This window comes from Python bivittatus, unplaced genomic scaffold, assembly GCF_059951505.1.
Source record: "Python bivittatus isolate LINGU-HERP-01145 unplaced genomic scaffold, Pbiv_v1 ctg000850_np1212, whole genome shotgun sequence".
Lineage (NCBI taxonomy): Eukaryota > Metazoa > Chordata > Lepidosauria > Squamata > Pythonidae > Python > Python bivittatus.
In genome coordinates this window covers 2,806,793-2,832,982 of record NW_028277112.1, presented here as the reverse complement: position 1 = coordinate 2,832,982, position 26,190 = coordinate 2,806,793, and the positions used below count along the sequence as shown (strand labels likewise).

Sequence of the window (26,190 nt, the reverse complement as noted above, 5' to 3'; positions counted from 1 at the left end):
ATTTAATGGCAATCTATTATAATTAATTCCAGAAGAAAATATATTCCACTGACACATGGAATGAAAATGGTATTTTCCATCCACAGATACATTCTTTTTAAAGTTGTTCCTATAATCAACATGCTTGTGGTTATAACTTATATTTTAAGTTTTATGCTTCTTATATGATTATAAGGTTTCTCTACACACAGAAGCAAACCTAAAAAAGAAAAACTGCACTGCTTTAAGATGACAAAAATAAAATAACCTTTCAAGAGAATCTTTTTAATATATAAAAATGCATCTCAAGTTTTAAGAGATTCTATATGAATTTAAAGTTTCTGAAAATGCTGCCATATGCCAAACAGGCTCTCTAGCACCTCAAATAGGTAAACTAGCACTCCCAAGTAGCCTTTTAATCTCAATTTCTACAGGGGTAGGCAAAGAACGGGTAGTTGAGAACTCCAAAATAAAACATAGTATTTCTATTAGTAGCAATAATTTATTAAAAATCTATTTCTTTGTCTTTGGGAATAGTTTAAAAAATGATGAAATATTTTTATGAAGTTCATAGCGTGTAGGAGATCTACAAACCAACACAAAAATAAAGTAACCACAAATCCAAAGGCACCAAAATAGAATCAGAAATGTAGCACGAGGGTTCATGTATAGAATATGCTCGTTCTGTTTTAAAGAATACAGATCTGCACAGAACGAAAAATGGCATGAAAGAACGAAATTCTTACCATCTTCATCAGGAGTACAGCAGAAACAGCAGCGAGCCACCTACAATCGAGACACAAAACCAAAAGGTTTCTTCCACTAATTCATAAATTAACACTGATTCTGCTCAAAATATTTCAATGAAACATTCTATTAGGGGGAGGACAACATTGGATTTATCCAATACTGTACAGTGAATTTAAAACTGATCAAATTATTTTGTGGCCTTTCTGAAATTAGATAGATAAATAGTATATTGCTGGAAAGTACACTCATTCAGTTCAGTTCAAAGGACCACAGTGCCATGATTCTTATACTGGGAACTTTTTAGTTTGTCAATAGCTTACATTAAAAATAAAAGAAAAAGTTTGGACTATATGCTTGAAAAGAATGGATTTTGCTCTTAGCTTTTATCTTTTAAAGTAGAAATTGTCTTATGCAATAGTAATATACAGGTAGTCCTCACTTAACAACAGTAATTAGGGCTGGAATTTCCTTTGCTCAGCCATGTTGTAAAGCGCAATATCACATGGTTGCATTGCTTAACGATGTCAATCCCAGCAGTCCCTGTTGCTATCATTAAGCTAGGATCATGGGTTGTTAAGTGAGAGCCTCACATGACCGGGACTTGCAACTTCCTGCCAGCTTCCAACAAGCAAAGTCAATGGGGAAGCTGGCCGGAAGTTGCAAGTCCCGGTCACGACAAGCCTTTCCTTAGGTGGCTCGCAAGCAGGCTGATGGGCAGGTGAGTGCTACAGTGTGACCTGGTGGAGAGGGGAGTGAGTGTGGTGGGGCTAGACTGCTCAGCATGAGTGGGACAAGGCCGAGAGTGTGCAGGATGGTAGGGTGCAAATGCAGCGGGGCTGGGCAGGTGAGCGATGTGAGTGTGGCAGGACCAGGAGTGCGCAGTGTGAGTGTGGTTGGGGCAGGGATGCACGGCACACGTTAAGTGCAACTGGCCACCTGCTTGCTCTGCTGCCTGGGGGTTCCTTGGGAGAAAAAGTGGCAGGAGTGGGAGCAACTTCCCAGAGCAACTTGCAACCCTCCCTGCTGGCTTCCCCATTGACTTTGCTTGGGGGAAGCTGGCAGGGAAGGTCACAGACAGTGATTACATGACTGCAGGATTCTGTAATCATTGTTAAGTGTCAGCTGGTTGCTAAGTGCCTGAATCACGATCACATGACTGTGGGGAGACTGCAACAGCTGCAACTTCCCCCCACCATTGAGTGCTGTTGTAATTTTGAATGAGTGGTCAGTAAGTGAGGACTACCTGTAGTTAGTTAACTATATGGTTTATGTGTTCATATTAATATACATATTAATAAGTAACATTTTAAAGAAAACTTAATTGTAATTTTTTTAAAAAGCTGTATAAAATATTTTTAAAAGCAAAGGAATATGCCTCAATTCTGATAAATGTTCATTAAAGCAAGAAAGTAAATTCTGTAAATGGACATACTTAATACTGTTGATCTCTACTTATGACCTTCCAAATAAGTATGAAAACCAAAACAGCAATGTAAAGAGTTATGTTTAGCAGATATTCTGGTCTTGGAAATCCTTGCAAGATGCAATTAGCAATGTTGCCATCCATATGAACAGCACTTCACAATGTGACTAACAGTCAAGTTCAGATGCAAGAAAACCTCTCTATTTAACAGAAGCAGCTGGAGAATTATGTTTACATTTCTAATCAGGAGACAAAAGAGCTTCTGTCACAAGGAAGAATGAGACCTACAATTAGTTGCCTGCTGCTAGTCTTTTCTTTATGTTTCCCTACAATGGTTCTTGTAGTGCTCTTTAAGAGCAAATGATCTAAAAATAATGCTATTATGGTACACTTTAGTGCTACATTTCTGAGCTCTCCCGTGCAGCTCGGACTATCGTCCCAGACAGCATCCATCTGTGTTGGCCCTTGCTTAGCACAAGAACTTGCTTCCTGGCAGCACTGTTGGGAAGTGGCAAACGTGTGGAACCACATGTCCCAACTTTGATGCTGCTGCTGGTCCAAACAAGATGGAAAGGATAATGACAACAGCAACAATATGGCAAGTATTACAATAGATTAATACCCAATGCCCTACACTAGACACTGAAGTCTCTTTGAAATATCTCTTTGGGTGCTCACACTTCAGTAGCACCTGCAGAAAGGCCCAAGTAGTGGGATTCTAACATAAAATAGGTTTTAGATCTTCTGTTAGCTCAAACAAGGTGGCAGCAGCACATACTAAAAACTGAATTGTGTTTGTATTTGAGTTTATGCTAGCCAGACCAAGATGGAGAAAGCTGGTATGTTTGATTTGCACTGGAAATATGAAGCAGCACAGGTATGATGTTATAACCCTGAATATTGTGGTTTGACCTCCTTCAAATTATAATGCTGCATTTATTTCTTCCTTCTACACATGTGACTCCACACAAGAAATAAGGGATTATGAACCACTAATGCAATCAGTATCTATAGATACACCCTAATATAAAATATATTTTCCATCTCTCTCTTTATTCCATCGTTTTTTTCTTCTAAGCAAACAGTCTGCTTCAACCACATGATATTTAGAATTCTCTCCCACACACTTCCCAGTTTTCATAATTTGTGAAACTGTTCAATTGTTAGATGCGGTTCAATGGACAATAATACAGCAAATGAACAAAATATTTAGGAAGTATAATGATAAAACATGAAAATACCCAACTCTCTGTATGAACGTTTCTTAAGTTGGTACATAAATCTCTGAGTCCAAACTCTTTCCTGAAAGAACACAACACTGTAATCTCATCTTTATAGTTATTTGCTACCACATATCAAACTAGGGATCACTTGTACAATAACTAAACATGAAATCTGGCCAAACTACGTATTTGCATTTGTAGACAAACATTACCACTCTAATGTGGAACTTCACTGTGCAGACTTCTGTTTTATTAGGGGAGGGAGAAGAGGGGCATCGTGCCAACAAGATGACAAGGCCCAAGAAAAAAACCATCTAATCCAGCGTTTCTCAACCTCAACCACTTTAAGACATGTGGACTTCAACTGTTGAAGTCCACATGTCTTAAAGTGGCCGAGGTTGAGAAACACTGATCTAATCAGATGAGGTCTTTTCCAGTTAACCTCAGCCCAGCCTGCTTGGTGAAGTTTCTATATTAGAGTGGTAATTCAATAGCCTGTAATTTTGGAACATAATAGGAATCTGCTCTGATTCAACTTGGGCATCTCTTAAAAGCTAATCGGAAAATGGAGAAACAGTGGAAGGGAAAGGGAGAAACGACTAGACATGGAACTTTCACCAAGAAACCATTTGCTTTTGGCTACAGCAGTTGGGCTGTGTGACAAAGGGAAATGCTGACTCACTTCAGTTTCAGGTGTTGCATATATCCCTCTCAGTGCTTCAGAGCTTGCTCGTGTTGTTGAGGTCAAACTAGAGAAAAAAGCAGAAAGGAAAGATGATTCTGTAGGAATACTGAATACTGACGTACAAGGGACATTTTATTTTCCTAACAACATATAAAACATTTTCAACAGGATGCCAGTTCCTGTGGAATTAACCTGAACAGAGAAGCTTTGAAGCTCAAAGAGCCTTGACTCATGGAGGCTGCCTCTTCTGTGGAAAGCAGATTCCTTCTGCAAACAGAAGCTTGACCAAAAATAGTTTGCTATATATTAGAGAAACTAGATTCAAAGCACACACTTATCCTGTTTTCCAACAAAGGAATTTCTTTTACTGAAATGAATTAATCAGTCCTTTTAAATAAAGTTCTAGCTGAAGATGGCATATGTTTAGCCAATTAAATGATTCAACAAAATCAGGACGGCATGTAACCAAACAGAATGTCTTCGGCTGGTTTTATACCTTTGAACACCAGGAGAAACAGTCTTTAAGGATGCAGCTGTGTAGAGAAAGTTGATATAACCCAGTCTTGAAATCTATGGATATAACCATTACTTCTCAATAGTAATTTGCATAAATGCGTTAGCTGAAATCAATGTGCCACTAAGCTGTTGGTTATACTAAATATATCTGGTGAGATGCTGCTTCCCTTGTGTATTATATCCCCAGGGATATAGTGAGAAATTGACAGCAAGGAAAGGAAAATGCAACATTGGAATAACCCTCTATAGTATCAAGAAAAATGACAGCATTATGATGAATCATTTTTGTTGTTGTTATTCAGTTGTTAAGTCGTGTCCGACTCTTTGTGACCCCATGAACCATATCGCGCCAGGCCTTCCTGTCCTTCACTGCCTCCCTGAGTTTGCTCAGTTTCATGCTCATTGCTTCAGTGATGCTATCTAACCATCTCATCCTCTGCCATCCTCTTCTCCTTTTGCCTTCAATCTTTCCCAGCATCAGGGTCTTTTCCAAGGAGTCCTCTCTTCGCAGATGAATCATTAGATAATATATTTGGTTATGTAAATGCTATTACATTATTTCAATTAAAATACTAGAAGAAATCATTCCTTTTCTCTGAGCCAAACTTGAATCACAGGCTACACATGGCCTACCAAGCAATCTTGTGTAGCCAGTTGACGTTTTTTAAAAAGTACTAAATTTAGAGCTGCTACCACCAGCTCCAGTGCTTCCACTGCTCCGTCAGCCATGGTACAGCTGATCAGCACTCCAGGCACTTGCGGCCCACAAGGATTTTTTATTTATAATTGCAGCTCTTTCCTTGACAAGTTGTGCAGGCTAACATCTGCTCTTTGGGATGGTAAGTCTGCATTAATCCTAGAACATAGATGGAAACTTCATACTATATTTTTGTACAGTAGTTTTTCAATTAAGCTATTTTCCAATTCCTTAAATATAAACGTTACATATTTTTAAATTAAATAGAATTTATTAAAGCTACTGTAGAAAGATATCAGATAGTTATTCCCTTCTCAGAAGTAAATGGATGTCTGTATCTGCATAAAATTGGTTGTATTGCAGCTGAACTGAAGACTTACCAGGAATATAAAATGCAACAGAACAAAATAGTAGTTCCCAGCCCAGTCACCAAGTTTTCATCCGTTTGCAGCTCTTGGCCAAAGTCAGGCACACAGATTGTGATATTCTTCTGATTCTCATCTAGGACTTTAAAAAGAGCCCACAATTAGCACAATTCATTTTACATTTCAGTTATGACTTTCCAATTATTCACACATGCTTTGGCTTGGACAATGGAGTGTTCCCTTCTCTCCAATTCCCTCAAGTGTCCTGCATCTCTCAATTTGTTGAAGATCTTCTAAGTCTGTACAGCTGATTCCTGAAGTGAATGGGGGCTGCTGGGGGGAAGCAGGATTGACTCCCTCCTTTATATTTTGCAGACGGAGACTTTTCTATTTAAAAATAAATTACTTTTAAATATGGAAAATATTACTGAAACTGATTGTGATTTAAACATCTGAAGACATAACTGAGAAGGTAAACTTGCTGCTTTTCCTTTCTGTTTGACTAGAGGTATTAATTGATATAGTACATCTTAAACAATACATTTTCGGTGGTATCACTGGACATTTCCAATCTGGTGATTTCAAGGTGTGTTGGACTTTCAGAATTCCTAATTAGCACAGGCAATGTAATTTGGAAAGTATCAGGTTGGGAGAAGGCTAATTTTACATAGATAATCAGTGCACATGTATATGTTAATTCCTAATGCAAGGTAACTTACTGATTTCTGGAGGTTTGCTTGAAAGAGATGAGAAAGTGAGGTACATGACGTAGCAGCTGATAATGCCTGACTGCAACAAGCCAGAATGAGGCTGACCTATAATTTTAAAACAGGGATATATCTGTAGGTAAAAAGGTTCATACTGTAAAAAATAGTTTGTTGAGTTACATTCAAGGATTCCCTTCGTGAAAGGAAGGAGTGCTTTAGCAGAATAGCAACAGGAACCATAGGTCCAACCTGCTGTTTAGTCACAAAACAAAATATATGAGGATTAGATCTCTCTGAAAGCTGATCTGATCTGAAGTGACATACCCTTCAAATTACTTCTCCCTGATACTTTGCCAGACCATCAAAAGAAGGGGAAACTCACTTCAATTCCTGAATTATGTTTTCTGTCATCAAAGGCACATTAGAAGTTCAAGAGAATAAAGTGAATCTTGAGAAAACACAATCAGCTGACAAAACTGAACTCTAAACTCAGTTAAACACACAAAAATAAATGTTCAGTCCCCAGAATAACCATTCTGGGAGAGAGGGGTGTTGAGGAAATTAAACACACGGCAAGCACTATGGTTTAGATACAGATTTACAGTAGTCCTTGACTTATGACCATTTGTTTAGCGACTAAAGTTACAAAGGTGCTGATAAAAGTGACTTATGACCAGTCCTTGCACTTACGACTGTCGCAGTGTCCCTTGTGATTTGGGTGAACCTGGGATCATGTTCATGGAAAAAATGCTCTATCCCATTAAGTCATCACAATGGGACTACCACAGGGCAGCCTTACATGAGTGGACTGACAAAACCACTAGTAGATACAAACTGATTCCCTTGCACAAAGAGGTTTCAATTAATGTGTCAGAGACCATGGCTGACAGACCTAAAAAACTTAACATTCAACTGAGTTACTGAAAGTCAGGCAATAAGGCAGTCAGTAGTTCCAGATTTTGGTATTATGGTGAGCTCTCCATTACTTCAGGATAAAGACCATTTTGTTGTAGAAAAAAAAGATATACAGTGGTACCTCGAGTTACGAATTTAATCCGTTCTGTGACTCTGGTTGCAACTCGAATTGGTCGCAACACGAGGCAAATTTTCCCATAAGGTTCAATGTAATTACCGTTAATCCGTTCTGGTGTGGAGGACAGGGAGGCGGCTATTGCTTGGAGGGAGAGTCAGGGGTGGAAAAATGGCCGCAGACCACGTGTCAGGGGCGGAAAAATGGCCGCGGACCACGTGTCAGGGGCGGAAAAATGGCCGCGGACCACGTGTCAGGGGCGGAAAAATGGCCGCGGACCACGTGTCAGGGGCGGAAAATGGCCGCAGACCATGTGTCAGGGGCGGAAAATGGCCGTGGACCACATGTCAGGGGCGGAAAAATGGCCGTGGACCATGTGTCAGGGGCGGAAAATGGCCGCGGACCACATGTCACGGGAGGGAAAATGGCTGCAGATCCGATTCGTAACTCAAGATGGTTCGCAACACGAGGTAAATTTTTGGGGCCGGAGCTGGTCGTAACACGAAAAATTCGTAAGCAGAGGCGTTCGTAACTCGAGGTACCACTGTATTTTTAAAATTAAAGCAATACAATTAATCTTCTATATATGCTTTACAACTGTTGCATTTTATAAACAAAACAACGTTTTAGTTTGCAGTCTCAGTGTTAAGAGGACACCAACAGGCTCACATTAGTCCAGACAGAACAGAAGGCTGGGGTTTTTTGCCATTGGCCCCATGACCTGATTCTCTTTGAGTGGTCATTTGATTTTCTCCCAGACTATGATTCAAGATAAACTATAGGGGCTGATCATGGCTAGCAAATGACTTCCAATTCCAAGCAACCAAGACCAGGGTGACAGTAAAAGAAAGCTGGCTTACGGTTTTGGACACAGGGTGAGATGGCTACTGCTGAAATAAGCAAGCACAAGCCGCCATTGATGCCAAGCAGGATCTTGTTAAAAGTACAGCCATCAGCACGGGTATAAAAGACAGCCATCACAGCTAGAGCTCCAACAGCGACGGAATACAATATGAGAGTCACAAGAGCTAAGGAGCCGTACCAAAGTTTATTGTGCCTTGTGCCAGATGTCCTGTTTGAGAAAGAAAAGCACATTATGGATTAAACTCAAAGGAAAACAAATGACACTGAGCAACTGCCTTAAGAAGCATCCAAAGAAGGTTAGTTCATTAGGCCTTTCTGAAGTGGATTAAGAATTAACCTTTTATGCAGGAAGCTACTGTTCTTTAGACATGGGTGTTACTGATTATTTTAAATTTATAGGCCATTCAGGTTACTGTATTTTATTAGTTTGTACTGTGTCTAGTTATACCAGTAGAAGCACAGTAATATTTAACTGTTTCACTCTCCAAGAACATGGTCTCATGTAGCTTACTGATCAGCTTAGCGTTAGGTTTCTCTTAAACTATGCTAGGAAGGTGGGAAGTAAAATTTGGGAGGGGACAGATAGGTGGCTTCCCAGCTCAGCTTAAAAGATGCATGTTTCTAAAAAGGAAGGCGTTATGTCTTTATTATCTGAACCAAGGAAAGTGTGATATGTACACAGATTAACTTGTGATCAGTATGGTGAAACTTCCAAGGCTGAAAAAAAGACACTACTTTGCTTTATTAAAATTAAAACATATTTATCAGGTTGAAGATGATCAAAAATTTGCTTTAGGATATATTTGGAAAAACTAAAGCTATTCCTTCTAAATTTACATATAATTAAAATAACAAGATCTAAGAACCTTGGAAGATTCAGATACAATAAGAAAGGGTGAACAATTCACTAGCTTTTAAACCCCATGAAGGTTTAGATTTTAGCTCTCTTATAAACTTCACACATTTTTAATATCTGAAACTAAGTGGAGGCAATATTGCAGCAGGCTTATTTAGCCAAGAGAAAAGTACAGCAGGCAATAAATAGGAAGTGAGATATATAAAAAGCTACAAACAGAGGAAGCTGGATAGTTACTGTAAAAACAAAGAAACAATTGAAGAGAGAAATTGAATGAGAATGCCTGCTGCAAAACTCTAAAATGGATCAGCTGTGATTCTGATTTTTTTAAAAACAGAATTCAGCTAAGAGGACACCTTTGCTCCCCTTCCCCTTATATGCAGGCATGTATGAGTATATGAAAGAAACCTACCAGTTTTTATTCCATTTGTGTGCAAATTCTACAAGGAGGATAAGCTGAATGATGATGAAAAGAAACCCTCCTGCAGCACCAACATAACGCCATGCTGCAGAAGACATAAAGAATTGCTTGGTTAATTCTGACTCATGTAGAAGGATTATTTTATTCATTAAGTTTATAAAACAACTAAATTATGATAATCTACTTAAAGTAGATTCATCAGATGAATATATATTTGCTCAAAAAATATTTCATAAAATCATACTTCCATGCACAATTGGCTGCAATTATTACCAAGTATTGAGAAAAAGCAGGATTAGAATAATAATTATCAATATTTTTAAACATAGGTTCCTGTTATATAATGCATTAATATTAGAAAGGAAGACTGTGCATATAACATTAAAGGAATATATATATGGTCTGAAGGAGAAACTAGAGAGGATGTGGAAAGTCAAGGCCAAAGTGACGGTAGGAGCACTCAGGGCTGTGACTCCTAAGCTGGGAGAGTGGCTCCAACAGATCCCAGGAACAACATCTGAGCTCTCTGTGCAGAAGAGTGCAGTGCTAGGAACAGTGCTAGGATACTGCGCAGAACCTCAAACTCCCAGGCTTCTGGTGGAGCACCTGAGATTGAGGAAGACACATACCGTCCACAGGGGTGAGAGGGAATATCTATCTATCTATCTATCTATCTATCTATCTATCTATCTATCTATCTATCAATCAATCAATCAATCAAAAGCAGACAAACCTATAGTAAATTAAATTATTTTGCAAAACTGCAGAATATTTTAAAAAATCTACTTTAGGCATTTCATATCTAGGACAAAGGGTTAAAAAAAATTGTATGAGCCCTAAAAGGCCTTTATATAAATCCATTCCAAATTACAGTGTGGGATTAAAATCTGATAAGTTTTCGCACATGTACACATATATGCATTGCCAACCAGACAGAAAAAATTATCTAATTATTGTTTTATGAAACCCTCAAATCATCTTGAATATATTTCTAACTTCATAATGTTCAATATCTACTTTCACAGTTTATTCACGGTAGAAATTACGGAAATGGACAATCTGTAATAACCTCCTTTCTGCCTCTAAGATACTTTGGCTTTTTGGCCATGCTGGCTGGGGATGATGGGAGCTTGCCTTCCATGCATTTGGAGAGCCCCAAGTAATGGAAAGCTAATCTACAATTAAAGCAGCTCCTGGTTCACAGAAAGAAGTTTGCATAAGCTATCAGCAATGCACATATGTCATACTTTGAAAGAATTCAAGTGCCCGTCCAATTACAGGAACAACTGAATGCAGGGAGTGGCTGCAATACCAGCTGCATTTAGCTAGATGACATTATGACCTATAATTTTAGGTAAGAGAGGGAAAGCTCTCTGTAGTTAGCATTCATAATGAAGGCTGATGTTTTATGTTGTGCTGATATCAGGGGTTTGCTCTTCAGATGCTGGACAGTGAACTGAAAGTTCATTCAGTGTTCAAAGTGTTACAACTCTCATATTTGAACCAAGCTGTCCTTTTTGAAGAAATGCCTTAGTGCAAGGATCATAACTTGCAACTTCTGTAAGCTATTTCAACTTAAAAGTGGAAATGGTTTGAAAAACCTTTCTGGCCTTAAAGATCATAAATTAAATAAATTAATCAAAGCACTGTTGAATTCAAGGATCAGGACTGTGCTGTACATAACCTTGAGCATTCTATTTTCTCTTTTCCAGCTGCCATCTACTAGCATTTTTGACTATAGCAAATTGCCTTGATTAATTGGAACTGCTGCCAGATACTGCTACAGAGAGGGATTCTCTTAGTAACAAGATGGAAGCTCTGCCAGAAATCTAATTTTGCATAGTAAATGTCATCAAATTGAAGACCAATTAAACTGCAGGAACCTTTAAGTGCAGTGGCTGCTGACCTACCCCATTACAAGATCAAATGCAATTTGCTTCAATTGTTACACATCAGGAATTGATTGAAACTTTATTTCTGCAAGCTATGTAGTCCAGCTGCACAATAACTGAGCATTGCTGTGACAGGATGTTTCATTTGATGAAAATCCCAACTTTAAAATAGTCTTTCCCAGACAGAGAAGCTGTTATTGGCTCAACAGCAGCTTTCTTGCTAAGGTAGGGTAGACTTTTGGAGAAGTAGGCAATTTAAGCTGAGAACAGATCAATTCCCCCCTTAACAGATTCTTAGCTTTCTGCAGTGTCTTCCTTTCAGCCTCTCCCCACCATGTCCCTCCTGATGCAAACAGAAAACAGGCTTTTAATTATATTAAAATTTAAATGGGCCTTTTATTATATGGTCTCCTGGTTTGAATTTTGCAAAACTTGCTATTGAAAAACAACCTAGAAAGAACAAGTGATGTTCTTTTGTAGAAAAGGTATTTTAAACTAAAAACAGCTTAATTTAGGTAAGACAAATTTATGAAATAAAAAGGGAACTTTACATTGGCTTTTCCTTTTGAGTTGTATACAATGCTACATGTATTGTTAGTTGCAGCCTCTAGCATTTTCTGCTATTTTCTTGGGTGTTTGGCCCAAGGTGAAGTATGGACTATATTTTTGCAGTTGGAATTGTCTAAGTTTGCCAAAGATTTATATTCTCACACTTAATGATGCCTCACAAGAAACATCTATCATCTGAACCATTATAAAAAGGAAGAGGATTAATTTATGCTCTGAGATTTTAACGCTGCTGTTACTATATTGCTATTTTTCATGATCTAAAGCAGGGTTTCTCAACCTTGACAATTTTAAGATGTCTGGACTTCAACTCCCAGAATCCCCCGCCAGCATGTTGGCTGGGGAATTCTTGGGGTTGAAGTCCACACATCTTAAAGTTGTCAAGGTTGAGAAACTCTGCTCTAAAGGACACAGCACAATCCAAACAGTACACATATTAAGCATAGATCATCTGTAAAATTCTTGTATCTGAGTCTTTTACAATTAATTTCTAACTAAATTGAGCTGGGCACAGGGAATAATAGCTGCATAACATCTGCAAAAAAAAACAAACAAAACCACTAAAAATACCAATTTCCAAGGCAGTTTTTGTATGGCTTTAACTGTAAATGGTAATAATGCACAAGTTTGATTTAATCTGCTTCCTTCAACAATCATATCGACCCCTTGCCCTGTCTGCGTCTGGAGCACAGATGCCCACTTCGGTTCATCTTTCCCAGAAAGAGACCAGACTGGTATAAAAAGGCACCATTCTATGGCTGTTTCTCTCAACAGCTACAATGGTTGTGAAAGACTGAATTTATAACCAATTTAGCATCCCTATATCTGCTGTTAACAAATATATCAAAAGGCATAAGCTTTTGTGAGCTGTAACTCACTTAATCAGTTGCATACAGTAGCTAGAAAGATGTAGGATTTTAATTGGAGTAAAGTGTAGGGGAGAAGTAGGGGGAAGGTAGGTTGGTTATGCAGAAGCAGATTACATGTGAAAGAGATTACAAGTACTTTATCAATTAACAATTGTAATGTATTAATTGTGTGTTTGTTGACACCTTCTCAGGTGTCACCTTTGTTGACACCTTCTCTCCTTTGATGTATGTAAATGAAGCAATCTCTTGGTCAGTGGTGCTGTTAAAATTTCTATCACCTTTGGAAGTGCCAAAGAACACAGCTCTTTTCCTACAACTTATCTTCTGTAAAATGATACCTGTATATATTCGACCATGCAGAAAAACGTAAGACAATTCTTTTTTAAATGTGTACCTTTAAGAAAGGTATCCTGATCAGGAATGAAAAAGGCTCCCGAGCACATTGCTGCCAGGACGCAAAGTTTAATAAACCAAAATCTGGGGGGAAAAAAAAATAGAGAGGAAAAAGGAAAGAAATAGAATTACTGAACTGTAAAAAATGAGAAACTCCCAAATTCAAATTGATCATTTGTTGATTTGTGGTAGGAAAAGTGATGGTGCTAGTGAACACGTGAGATAAAATCTCTTCAAAGATGTCATTAAGCATCCAAAAGTAATTTCAAAAAGGCCATTGTTCACACCTGTCCTCTCTACATCAACCGGCATAGGCAGGCACAGATAAGACCTACAAATTACATCATTATGGGGTTTTAGTGACAGAAAGGCCAAGCAGTATATTCTGCAGTATATTGTATGCCTATTGCAACGTTCCCTGATCTGGGTGCCCTACACATGCATTTTTAGACTCAATTCCCAGAATTCCTTGGCCGCACGGGAATATATTGAAATTCTAGAAATCACCAATACATCTTGAGAATACAAGGGAAGACTGGATACAGCCTTTGCAATATATTTATTTTATTTATTTATTAAATTTATATGCTGCCCACCTCCCCCAGAGGGTGACTCTGGGCGGCTCACAATTAAAATCAAACATCAAGAACAGTTACGAATATAAATATCCACATTAAATTAGCTAAAAAAATCATACTATGCATGCAAGATTAATAAATAGGGCCTAGAAAGGACTACGGTTATCACACAAGGGTAAGGGGTGGAAAAATACGAAAAGAATCCCCATAAATTCTGTCATTCATTTCTGACTATAAGTCAATGGTCAATCCATGGTCAGATTATCAGAACTTAAGATAAACTTAAATTCACCTTGCATGTACTTTAAATATGTTAGGGGGGAGTGATCTTATTAAAAAATGCAGGAAATCAAACACCTGCAAACACAGGAGGAAAAGCAGAGGAATAATATAGTCACAGAAATAGTTTATGCATTTATTGCTATACACCTTCATTCAATTCTATGAATATATATAGATGTACCTTATGAGACAAGGAAAACACCAATAAGCCTTTAGTACCTGACCATAGAAAAGGATGTGGAAAGTAAATAAAAGTAAAATAGATAAAGAAGAGATAAACTACGCCATTCACATTGTGAAGAAATGCAACTGCTTAGCACTGTAAGTATCCCCCCAAAACCTCAATGAAAAAATTCATCCAGCTTACCCATTGTGAATGTAGGCACGGCAGCTTTTGCTATTGTTGATTTTAATTGTGAGTAAAAAGAAGATGAAAAAGAAACATGCCATTCCGAAACATACTCGATAAACTGCAGAGTAGCCCACCAGCTTCTCACAGGAGTCACCTGCTTGAATATGTTGACATATTGTTTCATAAAAGTGAATCTGAAACACACAATAAAGCAGATAAGATATATGTAACTGCGTATGATGACAACTGTTTTAAGAAGTTTGGAGACAACTGTGTTATTTCCAAGCCTGTCAAGCCTTCATGCTGCTACTTCATCTGCGTTTCCTAGCAATTGCATTTCTGGTTCAGACAACATGCTTTTTCATCTGCAATTGTCTAATTCATACAACGCGATTTTGCATTATATGTGAACTCCTGTGTTACGGCTTTGCAAAATGATCCAGAGTTTTGCAGAAAAGAATTGGTGATTGAAATACATTAACTATTTAGAAATTATAACTTTCCCCCCCCCCTGAGTTAATAGCCACGTTTCTTTCAGCTTAAAAATATTTGGAGCTGCATTCACTGCTGTTTGGAGATTGTTTCATTTTATTATTCTTTGAATTAGCCAGTTAACTACATTAATAGTTAATACAAAATTAATTTCTAAGAACTTAGATTAAAAAGTTTTCAATATTTGGTTTCACATGATAGAGTAAAGAAATGTGATTTCTACTTATTTCTGTGTGTGCTGACTGTAAGATTCTAGTCTATTTAGCTGCATGTACTGTTCATTCATCCATTTGTTTTTATAAAACAAGAGTGAGCAACACTTTTCTTTTGGGAGCCATAAGATAAGTGAGCCTGAAGCAAGTACCGTGTTTGGCCATTGTCAAAAGAAGCATCCATGCCACCCAGCCTCTTTATTTTGCTTTCTTACATCTCTTACTGCTTGTCTCATTTTCTTTTTGACACTTCTTTATCTCTTCTCTGATCTCTTTCAGAGAGCTTTGAAAAGTATGAAGGCAAAACATTCCTTTGTGCTATAAGTTGCCAACTTCTGCTATACAGATTGTCCTTATTTAATGACCACTCCTTCAGTGACTGTATGAATTTCTGACGGTGCTGAACAAGTTGTACTTTCGACTGGTCCTCCAAGTTTTGGCCATTGCAGCACCCCCCATGGTCACATGACTGCAATCTGGGCCCTTGGCAACCAGCCAGGACTTCCAACCGTCACAGTGAGCCACGGTCATGTGACTGTGATTTGCTACCTTCTTTTCCAGCTTCCCACAAGCAAAGTCAACGGGGAAGCCGGCAGGAAGTCAGAGTCACAATCATGTGAGGTCCTCATTTAAGGACAGTACCCAGGAACTGCCGTTGCTAAGTGGCATGGTCACATGATGTTGCGCTTTGTGACTGCATCACTTAGTAACTGAAATTCCAGTCCCAATTATCATTGTTAAGCGAAGACTACCTGTAAAGCATTATTTCTTGAAGTTCTTTAAATGCTTAGGATGTCTTTAAAACATTGCAAAACTAAAATACCAGGAAAGTGGAAAAATTCCATCCCTCTCCTCCCTTGCTACATATTTGCTTTTGAGGCCACATTTTAACCCATGGAAAAATATCATCACCCACTTTGGCCTCAAGCTTACCACACTAATGTGCAGCTACACTCAGAACACACCTGAAAAGCACATTCTGTGACCTTGGCTTACATCCTTGGGCTGTGCCTCCTATGAAAACTTGTACCCACCCTCTCACAAACGGAACAGTCTGTAAATAGATGCACTGATATATAAATATGCACACATATATACATACACATGCGCGCACACACACACACACAAAACCATCTGCAGTTAAATAAAAACCTCTCTATAGCCTCATAGGCATGGAGTTGTGAAAGCAGCAACTGAGTTGAACATTAACATAGCTGGGCTTTTTTCTCTTTTCCTTTCTTTTCTTTTTTTAGTATAAACAGACACAACCCTTTCAAGCTCAAAACATTTTCCATGGTTAAACTCAGTTTGCAGAAAGACCTAGAGAAAACAACATAGAACATACGTTTAATTTAAACTGGGTGTAAATTAAGAAAATGTGGAGGCTATTATATACAGTTTATGATAGAATGAAATGTAGTGTTGCAAATTAGAAGTACTTTTAGTTTTTTTGTCCAAGGCAGCAGATCCAAACTTTGACTACATCTCCCCCGCCCCCCTCAAACCCCACCAAATGTAAAAGAAGTTCTGTGAGCAAAGAGCTAGCACAGTATACTGGAATGCTTAATGTGTCAGACAAGGACGAGAAAATGCATTCAGTAGCTCAGTAGATGACTTTAGACCAGTGTTTCTCAACCTTAGCATCTTGAAGATGTGTGGACTTCAACTTCCAGAATTCCCCAGTACATTGCTCCAAACTGTTTTAATAATGTCTGGAAACATTTTTTTGGAACAGTAATAAACCAGGAACATAGTTAATGCTTTATTAATTATTTTCAGATACAGAATCATACCACAGGAAGGGCTTGACAGAGGCCTTTTGAAAGTCCTGGGTACATGTAGCTTTTAACACTGCAAATTGTACTTCTCAGCACTAAACTGAGAAAATATACGAACTATAAAAAAACATTACTATCAAACATTCCCTCCAAATGCACCATCTGAAGTCAGCAGAAAACTGAACATCCCGAAGCAACACAGTGAAATTTCAAAAAAGGACAAGCACTAGCTGGTTATGCTACTCATTGTGAGAAATCAATGGCACACTGTTTCACCCACAACATTTACATATAAGGCTGTTTGCACAATCTGGTCAGCTAAGCTCATATTTTTCACAGAAAATGTACTATGGCAATCTTTGGAGTTACTAACTGTGGGAAACCATCAACTGCTTCTAGAATAGGTGCATCATATTTAGTGACACAGTCCATGGAAACTCTTGAATATTCAGTCCCAGTAGCCCCTGGAAGCTAAGGAGGGATGGATCTGAAAACTTCTCAGATGGGAGAGCTCCAGGAAATACCAAATCTGTAGGCTAGATGGCAAAGTCCTACAAAGGAAAGGAAAGGAAAGGAAGGAGAGGGGAGGGGAGGGGAGGGGAGGGGAGGGGAGGGGAGGGGAGGGGAGGGGAGGGGAAGGAAAAGGAAAAGGAAAAGGAAAAGGAAAAGGAAAAGGAAAAGGAAAAGGAAAAGGAAAAGGAAAAGGAAAAGGAAAGATCCCAGAAGAAACCATTTTGAACAACCTCAGTTCTGTTTTGAAGGAAGCTATATTGTTGTATCTAAGTCATCAGGAACAGAGCTTGACTTGAAGGAGACTACTTTAAAAAATAATCAGCAGAGTAGAACCTAAATTACTGCAATCTTAAAGGACTGGAGAACAGACAAGAGTTCCAACAAAGGATTCATTTGCATTCTCTCATTCAAGGCAGCCAAACACTCAAGTTTCAGAGAGCAATAATTTTTTGTCTTTGAGAAAACAATTATCCTTTGTATGGCTCTTCCTACTCCTCAGCTTTCAAAGCGAAACACAGGATGAAACACTTGGCAGTGCTGAACCACACACAGTTTGGGGTCTTTCAAAATGCCTGAAATAGTTTATTATAATTGCATATGAATATATTAATTTTTTTAAAAAAAGGTTGTAATACTAGGATGTGACATAAATCATGAGTCTAACAGTTCAGTGTTCATCATTCCTTCCAAAATTTTACAAAACTCAAGAATAAAGTGGTTTATTCTGGAAATTCCCTTTGAACTGTATAAATATACTTGTTCTGTTCAAGAACTTATTCCAGCACCTCCCTTCTCCCTCCTTGGATCCCCGGTAATTAATGCTTTTACTTACATGTTCTTTCATTTGTTTTGCTACGGTCTCTGACATCATGACGCAACAAATGAGAGCCACCAAGATGAAGTACAAGGCGTACATAAAGCGGGTACCGGTCGACTGCTTTATCTTTGGGCAACAATTGCAGCAAAGGGAACATGCAGCGGTACCACAGCAACAGGCCAACTACAGGAGAAAAAAGGAAAAACGTAGTTTTATTTTGACATGGCAGAATAACAGCAAAATCTGTTCCACCCTCCATTACATGTCTTTGCAACTTATGTTTATTCACTTTGTGTTTTACTTCTATTTTTCTTCTCTTTTTTCTTTGTCTTTTTTTTTTCAAAAATGTTTAATAAAAATATGAGAATTAAAAATGGTTGTGAAATGTTTTGATAGCTTTTTTAGTCCAAAAAACCCTAAACAACCAATTTTTTTAAAAAAAAACAACAACAAAGCAATAGAGTGTCCCGGAAGGGCAAACAAAGGTATTTATATATGGACTCATAACACCATCCAAATTGTTACATTAAAATGCTGTGGTTCTACGTCAGGCCTGAGATAGAATTACCAACTTGAATTCTTTTTTAGGACCACCTTGGGCCAGGTGGATATTATATTTGTTTTTGGGACTACAGGCCAAATTATTTTGGGTGGCAGGCCAGATTTGGTCCATGGGCTGTAGGCTGCAGTGCTGTGCTTTAATAAATTCTTGGTTCCAACACATTGCTGATCAACACAACTTTCCCAATTAATGTAAACTGAGGGGTTATCTAAAATAGTAATCAGAACATTACTAAAAGTTGTCTTGTAGTTCTTTGATTTCAGAAAGATTCCTCAGTGAGAGAAGGAGCAGGCAGAACCCCCCCCAACAAATAAAATAGCAAGCTATAAAATAGAGTGGCTTTTCCCTACTACATGTATACACATCCACCAAGCTTGCACAAGCAGGTCCTCTTTGTCTTCTATTTTATAACCTAAAAAAGTTGGACTCTGATCAGCTGGTTTTTATCAGTCTTGTCAGAGAATAGCGTTATTATTTAGAGGAGGAATTTGTGGAGGAATCTAGCTGTTCTTGAGCAACTCTTGAACCTGTCTTGATTCATGGTATTTTATCCATCAGTCACATTTCAATCTTCTCCTGGTCTCTGGCACATCAATGTTTTAGTCCATCCCTTGCATGCTGTTGCATTTCCACGCACCTGGGTGTTCAGATGGACTGTGTATATCTCACTGGACTGAGTACGCCTCATATAGTTTATTAAGCTCATTATCCGTCATGTTCACCAGAAAAGATTACTTGCAGGGCAAACCTGCAAAAAGATTACATTCTATTCGAACATGGATTCTCAGCTAGCTTGTTTTCTGCATACCTAAAGTACCTTTCCACCAGGACGGGCAACCTTTTGCTGTTTGCGAGCGCTATTTAATAGTTTTTGAAGAATGAGGGCGTAATGCAACCTAGGCAGGCTGGGTTATGCCTGTGGGAAGGGCTGTTTTTTCCTTGGGTTGTAGGGCCTTTGGTTTCTTAAACCATGTTGGTTTCTTAAACCATGTTAACCCCATTTTAATGTTTACACTAAGTTTTCATGTGATGTCTTTCTCACCATTGTGAGAAAATATACTCTTTGTTTTCAGTCATCATAGTTGGAAAGATATCTGGGAACTGAAACAAGAAAAAAAAAAGCCTCAGATTTCCCACCACTGAACTAAAGCAGAGATATGTTACTTTATTACGTTAAACTATCTTGTATATTCCTCCATGTCACTGTCTTTAAAGCTAAATTAAAGCATTCTAAGTTCCATATCAGTTCAAAACTATCAATTCCTGAGAATGCATCTACCAGGCCTTTAAAAGGGGGCGGGTTGGGGGGAGTGTGCATACACTCCCTATATCTCTACTTTCCTGAGTTTTTATCACTATTCGAAAGAGAAATACACTTTCCCATCCTCTTTAATAATATGACTTTTCCCAAGAGGAAAAAAAAATCCAACAGTGATAATTAGTAAGCTGATGACATCGTAGCATCTTTCCCTGCTGTGTTATGGCTAATTACCTCCTGGGCCTCGCTCACCCCTATACCAGCCTTTGCAGCTGTACAAGGAAAGAGGACGCAAAGCCACATACAGTAACCTGCTGTTCGTGGAAAAAGGCTGACAGTAGTCAGAAAGAAGTAGAAAATGCACTCAGGAGCTGGGATGCGAGTAATTTTCACTTGCCTATGAAAAACAGGAAGTGAAAAATAACTGTTTTAGTAACTTCTAGAAAAAGCAGGATTTGTTACCGGGCAAAGGTTCTTCTAATGTGTTTCCGCGGTACAATTATTTCCTCAATGCTCTTTGCATGAAAAAACCCTATAAAACCCTATTTATAGACCTCTGCTACCTCCCACATTACAGAAAAGCAAAACATCTATATAGTTTAAGCCTATTAACTCCACCCCCCATATTTTGTATTTATGACTCAGAGAAAATTCCACCAAGGTTTTCACTGATCAAGCAAAAATCAGGAAGCTTGTCTTTTCTGCTAAACATCTTCTAAAACCAAGCAGCAGTTGACTAATCACCTTCTTGAATGTTTTTTATTCACTATACACTATTATATTTTTGTAATGAATGAAATACAGAAGAATGGGACCACACTTATAAGTAGAGAATACATCAATCCAAACAATCAAAAAGCAGATGACTTACAAATTCTGTATTTTTTTGGGATTTCTATTGCAAATTTACACTTATATTTTCATAAATAATATTTAAAAAGGAACATAGATCACACTTTATTAATTGTTCCTCAGTGTGTTGCCTAACTGACAGGAGGCAAACATGAAAAATATTGCTCTCTTTAATAAATTATTCATGCAAGTAACTTCACATCTCATTTGGCACCCAGTTGGTTAAGGTAGTGATAAAATCTTAGGCAAGATCAAGCAACACGATAGTGTAGTTTGTTTTTGGCTCAACCTAATACACAAATCCATACGAAGTGGGAAAAACACAATCTTCACAACTAATGGCACAGAAGAGGCAAACTGGATATTAAAATACAGATGTTGTAATACAGTATCAGAAGAAAGTCATACCCTACAATCTTTTTTCTCAAATGCACACGAAACTGGGATTTCGCTCTTTCAAGAGCAGGCTATGACAAGCTTTGCTGAAGTGGAATAAATTCCTGCCTGCTGAAGAATCAACCATGACCCAAGGATGATTTGATTTGCTAATGCCAAGTTTGCTACTAGTAAATTGTCCTGAGTCATCCTCTTTTTTTCTTAATAAAGCTGAATCGTTCAGGCAGATGCCTGAATAACAAATGGACATTTCTTTTACAAAACATGATTTTCAGAAAAGACGACATAACAAAGCTCACGTGTGGGAGCTACACCTGTTACAGCGTGTGTATAAGGAGTCAGACTTAACCTCTATCCTCATACACTACAGGGCGCCCCCATATAATGATCTCACACTCATACACATGCGTGCACGCACAAATACACTTCACGTTTCACTGGGAGAAACAGGGAAAACTGAAGATTTTCTTTCCTTCCCAAGTAAAGGGAACTAAATGATCACAGCAAACGTGCAGCAATGTTAAGCCTCTTTTCTTGGTACTGGAATGAACAGACATAGTTTGTTTTCTGCCTCCCCACCTCATGCTTTAAGTGAAGAATAAAAACACTGTTTTTTCACACCGGTGGTAGAAAAATAATACAGTGCTTTTTAGTCTTTCTCTCTCCCATTCAAATGCATCTCTGCTAATTTAGCATTCAGTGGGAGTGTCTGGAATCTTGCCTGTACTGTATCTGTGCCTGTAGGAAGGTGAGAATGACATACTTGTAGGTTGGCCAGACAGAAAACAGAAAACCCTGTCAAATTAAGCCAGTGTTTCTCAACCTTAGCAACTTTAAGCTGTGTGGACTTCAACTCCCAGAATTCCCCAGCCAGCCATGCTGGCTGGGGAATTCTGGGAGTTGAAGTCCACACAGCTTAAAGTTGCTAAGGTTGAGAAACACTGAATTAAGCAATATTTCTCACCTCTGGCATATCAGAGCAAGAGGAGGACACATTGTTCTCTTCTCCCATACAAAGAAAGTTGCTTTGCTGCTTTCAAATATTCTATTTATTAACCAGTTGAGCCAGTTCATTTACCCACACTTTAATTAAGATAAATTTAAGCAAGACGCTTATGCAGCAAAAGACATACTACTTTCTGGGTTACATTTCTAACTGTGTACATTATCTTCTAATGAACGCCAAGTTGTCCAAGTTGTTTTCCAGAAGAACACAAAAGGCAGGGCAAAGGTATGAGATGCTCTGGAAGCATCTGCTTATCCTGTTTTTCAGCAGTACTCACCCATGGTGACCCTTTTGGATTGCTTCTTTCAGTGTGTGAAAGTTACAAAAATAAATGAGACATTAAAAAATGGAAATAATACATATAGCAGATTGTTGTTGTTGTTCAGTCGTTAAGTCGTGTCCGACTCTTCGTGACCTAATGAACCATATTGCGCCAGGCCTTCCTGTCCTTCACTGCCTCCCTGAGTTTGCTCAGTTTCACGCTCATTGCTTCAGTGATGCTATCTAACCATCTCATCCTCTGCCGTCCTCTTCTCCTTTTGCCTTCAATCTTTCCCAGCATCAGGGTCTTTTCCAAAGAGTCCTCTCTTCGCATTAGGTGGCCAAAGTATCTGAGCTTGAGCTTCATTATCAGTCCTTATATAGCAGATAGGCAAAAACTAATAGAGTGATAAAACAACCATCAGAATGACTGGCATTCCTTAAAGAGGCATTATAGTTGTATTCTTGTATAAAAACAGAGTTTAAAAACATACAATTTTTTGTTAACATCAGAAGTAAAAAAAAATCTGAACTCTATGGAGTGGAATGTATGTATAATAATATAACAATATCAGATTAAAATAAAACAAAATCAAAAGCTAATTTAGATTTACATATGAAGCATAACTATTTAAAACATAGATCAAATCATGGATTCAGAAATATTTAAAATACTTTCCCTGCTGGGTTTCTTTTTTAAACATAAGCATGTATGTCAACTCAGAATTAAATCCCATTAATTCAGTGTGTTTCTATTCAATGTAAGACTGCTATATTACTGTGAAAATCCACTAAGTGATTGAGTCCACACGCATTGCTAAGCTATGATATGCCCAATAACCTAAAAATTAAGCAAATAAATGAAACGTGCTTTAGTTATTAAACAAATTAAATATGTGCTGAATGCTTATTGAGTAGATCACATCCGAGGGGACGTCACAACAGGATAACTAACAAACCATGCTTTATACACTTCTGTTATCTGTGTTCGCACAATACACTAAGTCAGTGCTTCCCAAACCTGGGTAAATTACCCAAAATTGCGTAAAGGTGGTTTTTCTTTGGGTAACGACACACAAACCCATTCACAATAGGAACATTTAAACTGACTTAAAGATTGCCATATGTACTAAAATATATTCGAAAATCTCCCAAAGTATTCCTATTAAAATGAAAATCAATGAAATTACCAATGGTAATTTGTTGAAATGACATAAAGATTATTCAATGATATTGTTTTTTATAATACAGGTAGTCCTTGAGTTATGACCATTTGTTCAGTGACCATTCCAAGTTATGATGGTGGTGAAGGGACTTATGATCGGTCCTTGAAGTTCTGGCTGTTACAGCATCCCTGTGGTCATGTGAACAAAATTCAGGCACTTGGCAACCAGCTTGCACTTAAACCAGTTGCAGCGTCTCACAGTCACCATTTGAAACCTTCCCTGCCAACTTCCCACAAGCAAAGTCAATAGGGAAGCCTGCAGGGGAGATTGCAAATCACTCAGGTAAGTCTCCCCCACCCACCTTGGCCTTTCTTTGCTTGCATGCCTTCCTAACCCACTTTGCTCGCTCGCATGTACCACACCCTCCTTCCCCCCTGATTTTTGGATAATGAAAAAGTTTGGGAAGCACTGTGCTAAACAACAAGCATATTAAAGTTTGGTGCAATGTACAAGGCTAGACAGGAATAGTGAATTTTGGCACCCTAATCCTAACCCTTGTTGAACTGAAATGAGTTTATATTTGTTACTTCACTTTCAAAGTAATTTTGTGAGAATGTTATGTTGCAAATGAGAGAATGATATATTTTTTTCATGGGGTGTGTACTGGAATGAAATATGGATTGCTGGGATGAGTCACAGCTAATGCAGTCCAAATCACTGTGGACCATAATGTAGTGGTTATCTTTGATATCCGAACAATCTTGTATTAAATAAAACCTAGAAGTAACTTCAGTGCATTTTGGCCACTGATATCAGGGGCAGCTGATAGGATGTGTAATTATTATTCTCATTGTCAAATTTCTCTCTCTATCCAATATGGTTGTTCTTCATTTATTTTATTGGCAGTCTATTTGAGGACTATGCATCTCATCTCCACAACTATTTTGCTTAGAATGTTATATATTTCAGAGATGTAGGTTAATTTCTGAAAGGGCCAATATATGAAACACCGTCCTTAACACAAGCAGCAGAAATAAATGTGTTGTCAAATATCATTAAGGATTGATCCTGTTAAACATAATCTTTTAATTGGGTTATATTGAACTGCCTTTAGCTGTAAAGTACAAGAACTTATACAGCGAGCTAGTATCCCTGGAACTCCAGACACTGAACTGAAAGGACAAGGCCAGTTGAGCCCCACCATACATCAAAAGTCAGGAACCATTCCTGAAATAAGTCATACCCTGCACCATTTTCACAGCCAAATTTCTGGACCAAACTAATGAAATTGCATTCCCTGGATTTCCTGTTACAGCTACTATCAGAAAGATAGAGATCTTGCTAAAAACTATTAATTTTTCCTACATTTTAGAAAGGAACCAATGATTTGTTTTGTCTACTTCCAGATTGTATGTGCGAATGAGCCTTTTTTGTAAATGAAATTCTTTCAAGCTATTCACGGGATTGTTGCAGGGGAAAAAACTGGAGGAGAGTGATATGTATAACACCTTGAACTCCTGGGGGAAAGGTGGAATATCAGTCAATAAATTTACCAGTCAAATAAATGAGTTGTGATCCAGAAAGTTCAAGGACTCTTTTTGTCATCTTACTAAAATGTAATTGTCTTCTTGCCTCTTAATGGCTGTCAATGAACCAAGACAGTTCCATCTGGGTCACCAAAAATTATTGGTCAAGCTATAGATTGGCCCAGTCAAATGCTGGGATCGTTCACCTAGTGCAAAGAGCCAAAATCACACCCAGGTCAGGAAATTGCAACCTGTTTATTCTGTACAGCAATAAAAAGGCACTCCCGGGACCCAAGTCACAAATTGAGAGTCCCGATACACAAATTAGCATAGTTTTTATACACTTGTGAAAACAAAAGCGCATGATCATTAGCAAGCAATAGGCAATAAGCAGTAAATTATTCAGGCCCCTGGTTGGGCAGAACCTTGCCAGTGATGGGCTTCTTGCCAAGGCATTACAGCCTCCTTCCTTTCTGTCCTTGGTTGACAAGGTTGACTTAATACTCAACTTATCTATGACAGAAGAGGGAAGTTGGTCTCAAATCTAAGACTGATCTGGGTCAGGATGGTGCAAGTTTCTTGATAACGGCAAGAACATGATCATTCCAGGAATTTTGCAATGCAGGGTAAAGGGACTTGAAGGGGAGCAACCATGAACAAAGATGGATAAAATGGGGTTTCTCTGGCTCAAGCCAGCTGTACTAGTCCATCATTCCGGGCCAAATTCCTGAGAATGACTATGTTAACTGCTAATGGCAAAAGTAGGAACTTAGTTTCAGGCTGCATGTTGTCCCAAAATTGCTTTTCTATGAACCTCTGACTGCAATTCCTAATAAACAGCATCACCATTTTGAGACTCTAAATATACAAAAAATGTAGAATAAATCCTAATATAGGTCTAT

General features: G+C 38.2%; 1 protein-coding gene across 1 annotated transcript in view; it reads right to left on the bottom strand.

Moving 5' to 3' along the window:
- The window catches only part of SERINC5 (serine incorporator 5), a 39,383-nt gene that overhangs the window by 5,661 nt on the left and 7,532 nt on the right, over positions 1-26,190 (bottom strand). The window contains exons 2-10 of the mRNA XM_007422283.3: positions 18,277-18,444; positions 14,465-14,643; positions 13,239-13,321; positions 9,508-9,601; positions 8,236-8,447; positions 6,358-6,453; positions 5,654-5,780; positions 4,058-4,124; positions 726-765 (exon numbers count right to left, since the gene is read on the bottom strand). Coding sequence (XP_007422345.1) covers positions 726-765; positions 4,058-4,124; positions 5,654-5,780; positions 6,358-6,453; positions 8,236-8,447; positions 9,508-9,601; positions 13,239-13,321; positions 14,465-14,643; positions 18,277-18,444 — 1,066 coding nt within the window. The remainder of the gene's footprint in view (positions 1-725; positions 766-4,057; positions 4,125-5,653; positions 5,781-6,357; positions 6,454-8,235; positions 8,448-9,507; positions 9,602-13,238; positions 13,322-14,464; positions 14,644-18,276; positions 18,445-26,190) is intronic.